Here is a 12926-nt window from a genome sequence, read left to right as displayed (position 1 = left end):
CGTTCAAGAGTTTTGGAGAGAAAGGAAAGAAGGGATACTGGTCTGTAGTTGTTGACATCGGAGGGATCGAGTGTAGGTTTTTTCAGAAGGGGTGCAACTCTCGCTCTCTTGAAGACGGAAGGGACGTAGCCAGCGGTCAAGGATGAGTTGATGAGCGAGGTGAGGTAGGGGAGAAGGTCTCCGGAAATGGTCTGGAGAAGAGAGGAGGGGATAGGGTCAAGTGGGCAGGTTGTTGGGCGGCCGGCCGTCACAAGACGCGAGATTTCATCTGGAGAGAGAGGGGAGAAAGAGGTCAAATCACAGGGTAGGGCAGTGTGAGCAGGACCAGCAGTGTCGTTTGACTTAGCAAACGAGGATCGGATGTCGTCAACCTTCTTTTCAAAATGGTTGACGAAGTCATCCGCAGAGAGGGAGGAGGGGGGGGGGGGAGGGGGAGGAGGATTCAGGAGGGAGGAGAAGGTAGCAAAGAGCTTCCTAGGGTTAGAGGCAGATGCTTGGAGTTTAGAGTGGTAGAAAGTGGCTTTAGCAGCAGAGACAGAAGAGGAAAATGTAGAGAGGAGGGAGTGAAAGGATGCCAGGTCCGCAGGGAGGCGAGTTTTCCTCAATTTCCGCTCGGCTGCCCGGAGCCCTGTTCATCAAGTCATCAACCCCTGGGCCAAACATCAGCCCTGGGGTGATGGGGAGAGTGGCAAATGTGCTCTGGACAGCAGCTGGCAGACGGGATTGGGCCAGACAGAGATGGAGCTGGGAGGTAACCACCTGTGCCATGGCCCATCCGTTGGCGTGGGCCACATCCCTCTGGAGCAGGGAAAGCAGGCGAGACACCTCCATCACTTCCTGGAGGAGCTCCTCTGTACCCTCCTGCAGCCGGGGCAACAGAGTCTGCAGGTAGGCCTGCAGCAGCATGGTCGCATTGGTAAGGCGGCCAAGAGAGCAGAGGGACCCATATGTGGCTTTCAAGTCCACATCAAAGACTCTGGGGGGGTCCTGGCTTTAGTCGCGTGTTCCGCCCTATAATCTCACGGTCATGAGGGCCATGGCAGCTATCATGGTGTCCATGGTAGGGTATTCCCAGAAGCCGATTGACTCTGCGCCCGCAACATAACTCTATGGTCCAGTCTCTGCTGTGAGTCGGAAGTGCCCCCTGGCAGAGGCCCAGCTCCACCGCCCTCTATGGTGGCTCAAACCTAGGCAGTGCATACACGAGGTATGCGGATCCCTAGGGTGGAAGCCTCCCTCACACCTGTCACAAAGGGAAGCCATAAGCTCAGCCAAGCCAACAATGCCACGGAGCAGGTGTCCGATGCCCTGGGGGAGCTTATGTCGTGACCCGATTGGAGGAGTAGGAACCCGGTGAGGGAAAAATTACCCAGTACCTCTGCAAAAAATGGAGAAGACCCGTGTGGGAAAAGCAGGCAGACAAAAAAACAGCAACCAGGTAATGGATTTGATTTATTTGTTTTACACCAACTGCAATATTACCTAGCCGGTTTAATATCCAAGCAGTAAAAACAGCACCATATGATGGAGTAACTCCGTTAAGGAACTCCAAAGTTAATGTCTCAACGTAGTGGAAGCCCACCAAGATACTCTTACATTATGCATGGGAAAGAACAAGAAAAAAACCCACATGCAGCATGTTAAAGCAATTCACAACACACACATAGAACAAGCCAGTCGGCAAGTTGTGTAAGGTAAATTACAGTTTGTGGCAGCAAGAGCCACCATACTAATGGATGCACACGGAGTCGTAGTGTAACGCTAACGAAACACAAGTATGACAAACCACGGGCGGAAGATACAGATCAACCACGCGCAGCAGGTGGAGCACTCAAGAGGGGCTGGCCGTGTGGCCAACTGCTCCAGGCTGCAAAACAGCCAGTGAGTATACTTCCACGCAAGATATTACACTTACCAGTGACTTACCAAGTGAACTTCAGAAAGTCTGTACCTCAAACCATACAGACGTTCTCCAAGAAAATGAAAGAGAACGTGTGTCGCAGCCATGGGGTCTATATATGGGGGCAGACCCCAGCCGTGACTCAGGTGTACATGGGAGTAAATCTGTACATCCTAACCTCGGATGTATCCTTCCGCTGCGGAGTGATACCAATATATTGGAGTGATCCAATATAGTGAAACATAACATAATCAGTACTACTTGTTGTAGGTGCACACAATCTTGGCTTTACATTAAAACAGCGATATGTGAATTCTACCATAGTAGCCGTTATACCTTGGCTAATAGAAAGGGTCAAAAGTAATTTTTCAACTAAGCTGTTCTTGCAAATACATGTTTTCTTCCGAATGGAGGGCAAAAAAAGCATCTTATGTCTATGTTCAGTTTCATATGGTTCTCCAAAAACCAGAGAATATGCCTCTTGCATGTGTGTAGATCTCACAGAAAGCTGCTGAGGGGAGGACCAACTCATTCCACCAACTCTGCTCCAGCCATTACAACGAACTCCGTCCTCCCCAATTAAGGTGCCACCAACCTCCTGTGGTAGGTCTTTTTTTTTGGTCGGACTGTGTGATGCGCTACCAGGCCAGCGCATCACACAGTGCGACCAAAACAAAGGTCTGCACACATGCAAGAGGCATTTCTCACTATCTTTATGAATATTCTGTTTTTTTGGCGAACAATCTGCAACTGAAGGTATAACGGCTACAATGGAAGAATTCACTATTTCCGTTTGTGTATAGCTAACACCATCTATGATGCACACATTGTAACATATCACTAATTTAAGAAAACTACACTGAGTGTACAAAACATTAAGAATACCTGCTCTTTCCATAACATAAACTGACCAGGTAAATGCAGGTGAAAGCTATGATCCCTTATGATGGTAACTCTGTTAAATCCACTTCATTCAGTGTAGATGAAAGGTTAAATAATAATTTTTAAGCCTTGTGACATGTGTATGCCATTCAGATGGTGAATGGGCATTGTAAATAAGAATTTGTTCTTAAATGACTTGCAGTTAAATAAAGGTTAAATAAAAAGCGGGGTATGGTAGTAGGTGCCAGGCGCACCTGTTTGAGTGTGTCAAGAACTGCAACACTGCTGAGTTTTTCACACTTATTAGTTTCCTGTGTGTATCAAGAATGGTCCACCGCCCAAAGGTCATCCAGACAACTTGAAACACCTGTGGGAAGCAATGGAGTCAACATGGACCAGCATCCCTGTGGAACGCTTTCAACACCTTGTAGAGTCCATGCCCTCACTAATTAAGGCTATTCTGAGGGCAAAAATGGGTGCACCTAATGTTTAGCAAACTCAGTGTAAAAGGCACTGTGCACCTAATGTTTTGTACAGTGGAAATGGCACCGTATGGTCAATCCGGCATCTGCATTTGCCGTGCAGCATTTACGGCGATACGGCCTTTGCAGACGTCATGGCATTCATACATCTTGCACTTCACAGAGCAGTGGAGTAGAGCCGTTGTCAAGGAATTGAGTTTTCGTTTATACAGGACCTCCTGCCCCCACCTACCGTCAAACAATCATGTAAATGCAGAGATATATGGAGCTCTCCGCATTGTTACATTTGGGATGCGCACAGCAATGCGGAGCTCAATTTGGACCCTGCATGCCTCCGGAAGCTCCGTGATTGCGTCACACCCTCCAAACAGAGCCCCCGACCACATTATAGATCTCGTAAGACAAATAAGTTCTCCGTTTAGTTAACACATTTTGAAAAAATATATAGCCCAAGCAGCCCATGACAAGTTGGATGAAAAACATTACGATTTCCATTGACATTTATTATCATTACATATACTTTCTACAATTACAATCCCCCAAATTCATGTGTCATTTTAAAGGCCGCCCTTTAGGCAAGGAGGAATTCATGAAGTCCACCTTCATCTCCAGTTCAGCATCAACTGCAGCCTTAAACAAGGAGAAAACAGTTCAATTCAAATATAACTGACAATGTACAGTAACATCACAATATTCCTGTTGTATTGTAGAATGGCAAAACTCACCAATTCTCGCTTTGCCTCTTCAATTTTCACTTGAGCAAGAGATGGACTCTAGGGAACAACGATATCATTAAGCAGAGCATATCACCAAAATAAAAAAAGGAAAATTAAAATGAAATGTCAGTTAAAAAAATAAACATTTCTTAACTGGGCTCAAATCTCTGTAGGGTTCGAGTTTCTTTGACAAAGGTAGAATTTCTTGTTTCAACGTGTAAACTTGCTGCAAAGGGAAGAACAGAAACTCATTGCAATACATTTCACAGCAAAACAGAACAGCCAACACTTCCATCATAACATGAGGATACCTCACATAGCTCCATCAGAGCTTGGTGGGAGATTCGATTCTCCATGTGTCTGGATGTTAGCTGGTCCTGAGGGTGAGAGAATGAAAATGCATTGCTTATGACAAAAGCCAAAAGTTTAACATAAATGCATTTCTACCAGTCAAAAGCCCTAAACACCTGACAATGTTTCCAAGGTTGACTTTTGACTTCCCAGCTCAATAAATCAAAAGCTACCCCAATCCAACATCTCAAAACCAGAAGCGAACCAGAAAGGATATCTTGACCTGTGAAGAAAAAGAGAGTAAACATTAACAGCACATAAGATGACAGAAGTCAAAGGCACTGACCTCTGCCTTCTTGTTTCGGTACGAGAGGTCTTTGGATTTTGCTTTGACAAAGTCCATATTCAGCAGTCTTTCTTCTGCTTTGGCACTCTCCACCTCTTGAGCTTTCATTGTTTTCTTGATGTCCCTGTAATCAGATGATTACGTAAACTAATGAACTCTAGAGCTTTACAGATGTGAGCATTTAAAATAATGTAACATTTCAGGTTCATGACCGTGTGATCCTCTTACTCTTGGAAGGTTTTCCGTAGAACAAGAACGGCCCCAAGTTTATTTCTGAGGGCATTAAGTTCCCTATCAAGTCTCCTGTCCGTCTTTTCAGATTCCAGAAGCTCATTGGTCAAGTTATTCAGCGCTGGCACAAAGCTAAACAAACAGCATGGATGTAAGATTATTTTCTTGCAAGTTTATCATGAGAATCCATCTTGTATGGCTTTCTGTGAGTGCCATTGTGTGTACTTCTTTAAATAGGCAGCATTAGTGAATTACCTGCTCAGAGATGTGTCTCGGACACCAAGTACCTTAGCGTTTGCCACCAATGCTGACAGGTAGTCCGATGCAGGTTTTGACAAGCTTCCAGAGGATAAGCCCACTCCTTGTAAAACAACATTCTGGAGATGAACACCTAGAAAAATTGATTTAAAATCAAAGGAACAACATTACAGTGCAAAAAAGAAAGACCCTGTGCACAGTTGTGTGTCTAGACAGCATTACTGTATTGACATGTCAGCCAGAGTGGGGCTTGAAGTTGAACCAGTGACACATAATATTCCCCAAGTGTCTCAATCATTCAGGTTACCGCTTAAGCTTAATTTAACAGTACATGCAATGTTCACTTTACCATCAGCCTGATACTCAGACGTTTTCTGTTTCTGATCCTCAATGAGCAGGGAAGTCTCATTGCATCGAACTTCACTTGCTTCTGCAAGCTGGTACAGTATGTCGACAGTCCGTGTGTTAACTTCATATTCTGGAATAGTTTGATCTCCAAAGACTGCGCTGAGCCACTTGCTCACCTGAAAAGTGTAAACAAACACCAAGTTTACAGCTAACTCACTAGCTTGTTAGCATATATTTACAGCCCTGGGAGATGGTTTAAAAAAAAACGAAATCGATCAAAATAAGAGCACAATCAACATATCTGCTATTAACACTACCTTCTTGTTCTTTTCACACATATCAACGGGCAGCCCAGACAAACAATACAGTTAAAGACTGACTCTCGGCTGAGAGTGGCTTTCTGAAAGTAATGGGAATCCTTACTGTGAACCGAAACGTTTCCCGCCCACCGTTCATTCTACAGCTTCCGGTTTGAGATGTATTTGATTGGATGTTTGAAATAGACCAGCCAATGAGAAAACTCTTTATTTAAAACGGAAGTAGTGTTTGGTCTGCCCAAGAGTGTTCAAATAGATGATTGACATAAACAACATTGTATCCGACTTTATGATGACAATATTCATATCCAATAATCTAATATAATAATAAATGCAGTCGATAGCATTAATTAAACAATTATTTCATATGATTTTGCAAATATTTCCGGTTCACACTATCCTTTTTTACCCTGTCCGCCATCTTCTTTACGTGATTTAACCAGTACGTGTAGTTGGACAAATCCGCGTAGAAACATCAATAGCTATGCTGTCAGTTCGCGTTGCCGCGGCCCTTGTTCGCACCCTTCCCCGACGGGCTGGATTTGTAAGTTTTTTTGTGTTGTCTGAGTTGTGTTTTTCTACTTGTTGAAAGAGTTATTGCCGCGTTCACGTGCTAGTCGGAAACTATGAAACTCTGAAATGTCAGACTTAACCGGATGTAGTTATATACATGCCGCGTTCAACGAATCAGCAAGGGTTAGTTCTATCCGGGATCCTACCCTAACCTTAATTAATCGTAAACCTTACCCTTTTTTTAAATGGTAACTTCAATGGGGTATGGACGTCCCAAGGATCCCGGATTGCATGGACAAATTAACAAGTCGGACATACCCGAGTTTCCTAGTTCCGACTAGAAAGTGAACACCTCGTCTGTGTGTTCAAATATTGGGAAATTACGAGTCCGTGCATGCAGACGACCATCTCGGACTGTTTACACACGCTATCTCCACCTAACGTTAGATACATAATTGTGAAAGTCTATACCGGTAGTGGTATTTGTAGTTTTGACACATTGATATAGCTGTGTGATCAATTAACCAGTCAAGTGACTGTATGGATGTCTCATAGGGCGGCGCACAGTTGTCCCAGCGTCGTCCGGTTTTGGCCGTAATTGTAAATAAGAATTTGTTCTGAACTGACTTGTCTAATTAAATAAAGGTTACACACGTCATTCAGTATGAAGAGGGAGTGGCGGTGGTGTTAGTAAACGAGCTCTAACTGGGAAAAATATTTTTGAATAGTCATTCAACTCGGAATTCCAAGTCGGTATCTCGGGCAACTTTCTAGAGCTCCGGCCTAAGATCACTGATGTCATGTTTTTACCCTTTTCTGGAGTTCCCAGTTTTCTTGAAAGCACCCCAAAGTTTTACCTCCGATGACCAGATCAAAATGACAGTAGTTCACCCAACGGCGTTACACTATAGTCAATGTTGTAATGTAATGTATCTTGTCAGCCAAGTTGCACAACTTTTATTTGTTTGTTATACATGCTCAGTGCATTTTGTTGATCGTTTGCCAATTAATGATGACTATCAACATGGCAGCTCATCCTCTGACAGTTGACAGTGAGAAGAAGCAAGAGAAATAGGAGGCACAGTTTAATGGCAGGGTAATTTTAAACTTGTATGGTAAACTAGTAACGCTATCATTACGCTATTCAAAATATGATGCAGATTTGAGGGTCACTATTTTGCATTTAAAGGATTTCAATTGTAACATGATCTCAACCACTCTCCTTGCAGGTTTCCAAAAATGTTTCTGCTGCTGCATGTGTAGGAGCCAGGCACCTGCACACCACAAAGCCATGGATGGCCAAGACGGGTCAGAGTTCTTGACTGATACATGTTGCCAAACTTTGTAGTAGCAAAGTCCCTTGAGAAAGTGGATTGTACTAAGACATGTTCTATAGCTTGGGGGTAGGAACAACCCGTATTGTCTTGAGCAGCCCATGTTGCCATTCAAAACTTATTCTCGGTAGAAGTAGCATCTTTATCTTCATGGCATCTTCTCAGTTTCCTCGAAGTCTGATTACTTGGTTAACTCTCAAATGCCATGCATGTGTACTGCAGGAACAGCAGAGGTCTCATCCATTCTGGAGGAGAAGATCCTGGGGGCTGACACTAGCGCTGACCTGGAGGAGACTGGTCGTGTGCTGTCCATCGGGGATGGTATTGCCAGAGTGTACGGTCTCAGGAACGTGCAGGCTGAGGAAATGGTGGAGTTCTCCTCCGGGCTTAAGGTGAGGATGTCAGTGGGGTGATGACTTGCAAGCTGATGATGACATAACACATCTTTGTGGGGGGGTGATATATACTGCAGTTGTACCATTGAGCAAGTGCCATGCTCAACAGTGTTGTCTGTCAACATGCCTAGTAGATTATTGAATGAAAAGTAAATCACTAAATGAGGTGGATAGCTGAGAGTTTGCCATTCTGTTTATTTATTTCTACTATTCTCGCATAACGCTATCCAGCGACGTGTTGTCTGCTGGTCTATTCCACCAAAACTCTGAACTCTTGAGTAACAGTGTTCTCTAATCTCATCCAGGGCATGTCTCTGAACTTGGAGCCCGACAATGTCGGTGTTGTGGTGTTCGGTAATGACAAGCTCATCAAGGAGGGCGATATCGTCAAGAGAACCGGAGCCATCGTGGACGTGCCCGTCGGTGAGCAACTGCTGGGTCGTGTGGTGGACGCTCTGGGAAATGCCATCGACGGCAAGGTCAGGACTTACCCTGAGGTTTACTCGTAGGTTATGATAAGCAATAGTTTAACGCTGTAAATCCTGAGCCTCAGTGTTATGAGGTTGCCACGACCAGCAGGGTGAACCAAAGGCATTGCAGACGAGTGCAATGCATGATGATGCACTCGCATAGGATCAGCACATGCGTATGCTTCTCACTCCTACGCTGTGTGATGACTGCAGAGAAGATTAGCCTCTCGCTTCTTGCTCTTTGTTGATGTCAGCACTATACTGCTGTTTATGTTGTGCATCTACTTTTGAGAATATTCTGGGCCTTGATCAGTGTTTTTCAACCTATTGTCTGCTGACATCTGGTGCTCCGCGGGGGTACTGCAGGTGGTTCGAATGTTTTTTTTATTTTTTTTTAATAAGTTGGGACTATAATGTTAAACAATTTTATATTACTTATCACAATGCAAATTGTTTAGCAAAAATCCATATGTAATAATAGGCCTTTAATCTGTTAGTTGCTGATGAAATGTATTCCAAATCTAAGATATTTTATGTAAAAAAAGATATCTGCACCTCCGCAAATGGTGGTCCTCAAACTTTTGACAGTGGTCCCCGGAAAGGAAAAGCTACCGCTGGCCTAGATAACTGATAGTGATGGGTGTAAAGTAATATTTTCTTTGCTACTGCTTCTTTGTAGGGTCCCCTTGGGTCCAGCATCCGTAGGCGTGTGGGTCTTAAGGCCCCTGGCATCATCCCCCGTATTTCTGTGAGAGAGCCCATGCAGACTGGCATCAAGGCCGTGGACAGCCTGGTGCCCATTGGCCGAGGTCAGCGTGAGCTGATCATCGGTGACAGGCAGACTGGGTAAGACTATAGCCCTACAGGTGTGAATATTTTAGTTTGTTTACCTTTATTTAACTAGGAAAGTCAGTTAACAAATTCTTATTTTCAATGACGGCCTAGGAACAGTGGGTTAACACCCTTGTTCAGGGGCAGAATGACAGATTTTTACCTTGTCAGCTCGGGGATTCGATCTTGCAACCTTTCGGTTACTAGTCCAACGCTCTAACCACTAGGCTACCTGCTGCCCTGGCTAGGCTCGGTATTCAATTCCTATACCATGTGAACTTGAGTTGTAGTAGTTGCTAATGCCTGGGGAAATTGGAGGGGAAAATTAAGTAATGTCTGTCTTATCCACTTATGTCTTATTCCTAAACCAGCAGTTCATCTTGTTATTGAGGACAATGGTCAAGTAAAGGCCTGTTAATCAGCTCCTTGTGTTTTTCATGGTAGACATGTCATATGTCGACTTATGGTCATACGTGTGTAGTGGATGTGGAAATCACCTGTAGCAAATTGGCTGAAGTAAATCGGTGACCTCACACCTTCCCTAAGATCTAAAGGCAAGTGTCGCTCACAGAGTGACGGACTAGTCACTTGGTGTGTTGGCTAAGACGGTTGGCTTTGAGTTGTGTGTGTTGTGCAGAAGGTTGCTTGTTCGTTCCCCGCTTGGAGCAGAACAGAATGCACTGCTGTTACACATGCATGTTTTGTCATTCACTTGGGTTTTTATAAATGATACAATTCCAGTGTCTTTCCTTTGTAGCAAAACCGCCATTGCCATCGACACCATCATCAACCAGAAGCGCTTCAACGACGGCACTGATGAGAAGAAGAAGCTGTACTGCATCTACGTCGCCATTGGTCAGAAGAGATCCACTGTGGCCCAGCTAGTGAAGAGGCTGACTGACGCCGACGCCATGAAGTACACCATTGTGGTGTCCGCCACAGCCTCCGATGCCGCTCCCCTGCAGTATCTGGCCCCTTACTCTGGGTGTTCCATGGGAGAGTTCTTCAGAGACAACGGCAAGCACGCCCTCATCATCTACGACGATTTGTCCAAGCAGGTCAGTTCAAGCGATGGGGCTTGGAAGTCGATATGTGATTAAGGATGATCTTAAATAACGCTATTCTTCAGTTAATATACTACTTCCACCAGCCCTATGCGGCTCTGACAATGCAGTAAAACACTATGGGGTATAGGGTGGCACTTATTCTATGCTCAACCTTCATGTGACGCAAACCTTGCTTCCCACCTGTCACAGGCTGTGGCTTACCGTCAGATGTCCCTGCTGCTACGTCGTCCCCCCGGTCGTGAGGCCTACCCCGGGGATGTGTTCTACCTCCATTCTCGTTTGCTAGAGAGAGCAGCCAAGATGAACGAAAACTTCGGAGGCGGCTCCCTCACTGCCCTGCCCGTCATTGAGACCCAGGCCGGTGATGTTTCCGCCTACATTCCAACCAATGTCATCTCCATCACAGACGGACAGGTGTGCTAAAATATGGATTTCATAATTAACCAGGAGCTGAAAATATAATTGTAACGATCTGATTTAAATGGAGCTACCTCAAACCTATCCTCGCATTTATTCCTGATTTTGCCATTTTTGGTAATGGCACTTGTCATTTTAGGATTGATTGACTGTTTCGGTGTTTACTCTATTGAAACACTGAACCCATGACTCCACTCATGCTTCTTTTCTCTCTCAGATATTCTTGGAGACTGAGTTGTTCTACAAAGGTATTCGACCAGCCATCAACGTAGGTCTGTCTGTGTCACGTGTCGGCTCTGCCGCCCAGACCAAAGCCATGAAGCAGGTGGGCCACTAATTTCTTTTGCCAGTATTTGTCATCTGGCTTTAGGCACCTGCCTTAGAAACTCACACGAAGGGGAAAGCGTCCCACTTTTGACTCCCGAGTGGCGCAGCAGTCTAAGGCACTGCATCTCAGTGCAAGAGGCGTCACTACAGTCCCTGGTTCGAATCCAGGCTGTATCATATCCGGCTGTGATTGGGAGTCCCATAGTGCGGCGCACAATTGGCCCAGCGTCGTCCAGGTTTGGCCGGGGTAGGCCGTCATTGTAAATAAGAATTTGTTCTTTACTGACTTGCCTAGTTAAATCAAAAAAATTACTGATCCTGTTTCCTCCCTGGTAAGGTGGCAGGTACCATGAAGCTGGAGCTGGCCCAGTACCGTGAGGTGGCTGCCTTCGCACAGTTTGGTTCCGACTTGGACGCTGCCACCCAGCAGCTGCTGAACCGTGGTGTTCGCCTTACTGAGCTCCTCAAGCAGGGACAGTACTGTGAGTATCTCCTAGGATGCGATGTTCTAGTCACATTTGTATGATTTTAATCAACTAAAATGTTGATTAACGTGTGCCCTGTTAAATAAATTGCTTGTGTAGATGAAACTGAGCTCTGTATTTCCAGCTGGTCGTCCTTGGTAAAGTTCTCTGTTCACTGCTGTGCTTTATTTATTCCCTTGCCTATGTGACTGACTGCATTATTTTTGACCTGCAGGCCCCATGGCCATTGAGGAGCAGGTTACAGTCATCTATGCTGGTGTGAGGGGACACTTGGACAAAATGGACCCAACCAAGATCACAAAGTTTGAGAAGGCTTTTCTTCAACATGTTCTCAGCCAGCACCAGGACCTCCTAGCACAAATTAGGTAAATCAAATCAACTACCACCACGTTTTTGCCAGCTTTAGCTTTATGTTCGGTATTGTTATTGGACTCCTTTTGTACGTTATTGTACCATGGCGTGAACATATTTTAACCCCTTTTGTTTCTGCTTGCAGAGCTGATGGCAAAATCTCAGAAACCGCGGATGCCCAGCTTAAGCAGATCGTCTTGACCTTCCTGGCAAGCTTTGACTAGTCTTATTTTTGGTCAACTATTGTCAATGTTTGCATAGTGCGGATGTTAAACTTTAAAAACAAATCTGAAAATAAAGTGGCATTTGATATTACTGTACAGATGTCTCCTAACAGAGAATAAAGTCTTTCTACTCCAGGACCCATGGAGCTTTTTTCGACTGGCTCTCGTCCTCTCTCTTCCAGAAGTACATTTTGGCCATTTAGCAGACTTACCGTGTCCAAAGTGACTTACAATCGGTGCATTCAACCTGGAAAGGTGATGCAGAGTAGCCTGGCTGATGTGACCCACGGGACTACACAGAGTTGGTGTCAGCCAGACTAGATGAGGGTCACGTACTAAGATAATCCAGTAAACACTTCTTCAAATGAGTTAAGCACAAATGAAGTGTTCACTTTTTACTGCAAAATGCTGGATATCTCACTGACTCACTTTTTCCCAAGTGATTTGAAGTAATGTTAAAATATAGCAATTTAAGTGTCTCAATTATCCTCAGAAGCCATATTTAGTTGGCCTACTCACTGAAAGGCCCTCCAAAAGCATTATTTAACAAAAAAACAACCTTTGGCCAGAAAAAGCAAATGTTTGTTTCCCAGACATTAATGATGGATAATCATATAAGTGTTTTTAATAAGAATCTCTGTCTAGGTTATGCTTCACAATCAAAGCATTATCAACAAGAACTTTGACGTCTCATCTGAATTTGGAACCATGTCACCTATGGCATAATAGGTCTTGCTGACT

General features: G+C 44.6%; 2 protein-coding genes across 5 annotated transcripts; one reads left to right on the top strand and one right to left on the bottom strand.

Annotated features, from left to right (window-relative positions):
* Positions 1-3727: 3727 nt before the first annotated feature.
* Positions 3728-6409, bottom strand: haus1 (HAUS augmin-like complex, subunit 1). Of its 4 annotated transcripts, none has more exons than XM_014140068.3 (9): positions 6181-6409; positions 5456-5630; positions 5104-5239; positions 4846-4980; positions 4618-4741; positions 4292-4357; positions 4135-4206; positions 3990-4037; positions 3728-3894 (listed from the first exon to the last, which is right to left on the bottom strand). In XM_014140068.3, exons 1-9 carry the CDS (start codon positions 6190-6192, stop codon positions 3817-3819), a joined length of 846 nt encoding a protein of 281 aa, XP_013995543.1. In that variant the 5' UTR covers positions 6193-6409; the 3' UTR covers positions 3728-3816.
* LOC106569424 (ATP synthase F(1) complex subunit alpha, mitochondrial) lies at positions 6098-12339 on the top strand. The gene is made up of 11 exons (XM_014140773.3): positions 6098-6315; positions 7514-7592; positions 7841-8010; positions 8319-8492; positions 9163-9329; positions 10072-10372; positions 10571-10795; positions 11016-11123; positions 11463-11607; positions 11825-11975; positions 12107-12339. Exons 1-11 carry the CDS (start codon positions 6256-6258, stop codon positions 12183-12185), a joined length of 1659 nt encoding a protein of 552 aa, XP_013996248.1. The 5' UTR covers positions 6098-6255; the 3' UTR covers positions 12186-12339.
* The last annotated feature ends 587 nt before the right edge of the window (positions 12340-12926 follow it).

The sequence above is a fragment of the Salmo salar genome, chromosome 01, assembly GCF_965601325.2.
Source record: "Salmo salar chromosome 01, fSalSal1, whole genome shotgun sequence".
NCBI lineage: Eukaryota > Metazoa > Chordata > Actinopteri > Salmoniformes > Salmonidae > Salmo > Salmo salar.
The sequence above is the reverse complement of the archived record's forward strand: the minus strand, read 5'-3'. Positions and strand labels throughout refer to the sequence as shown.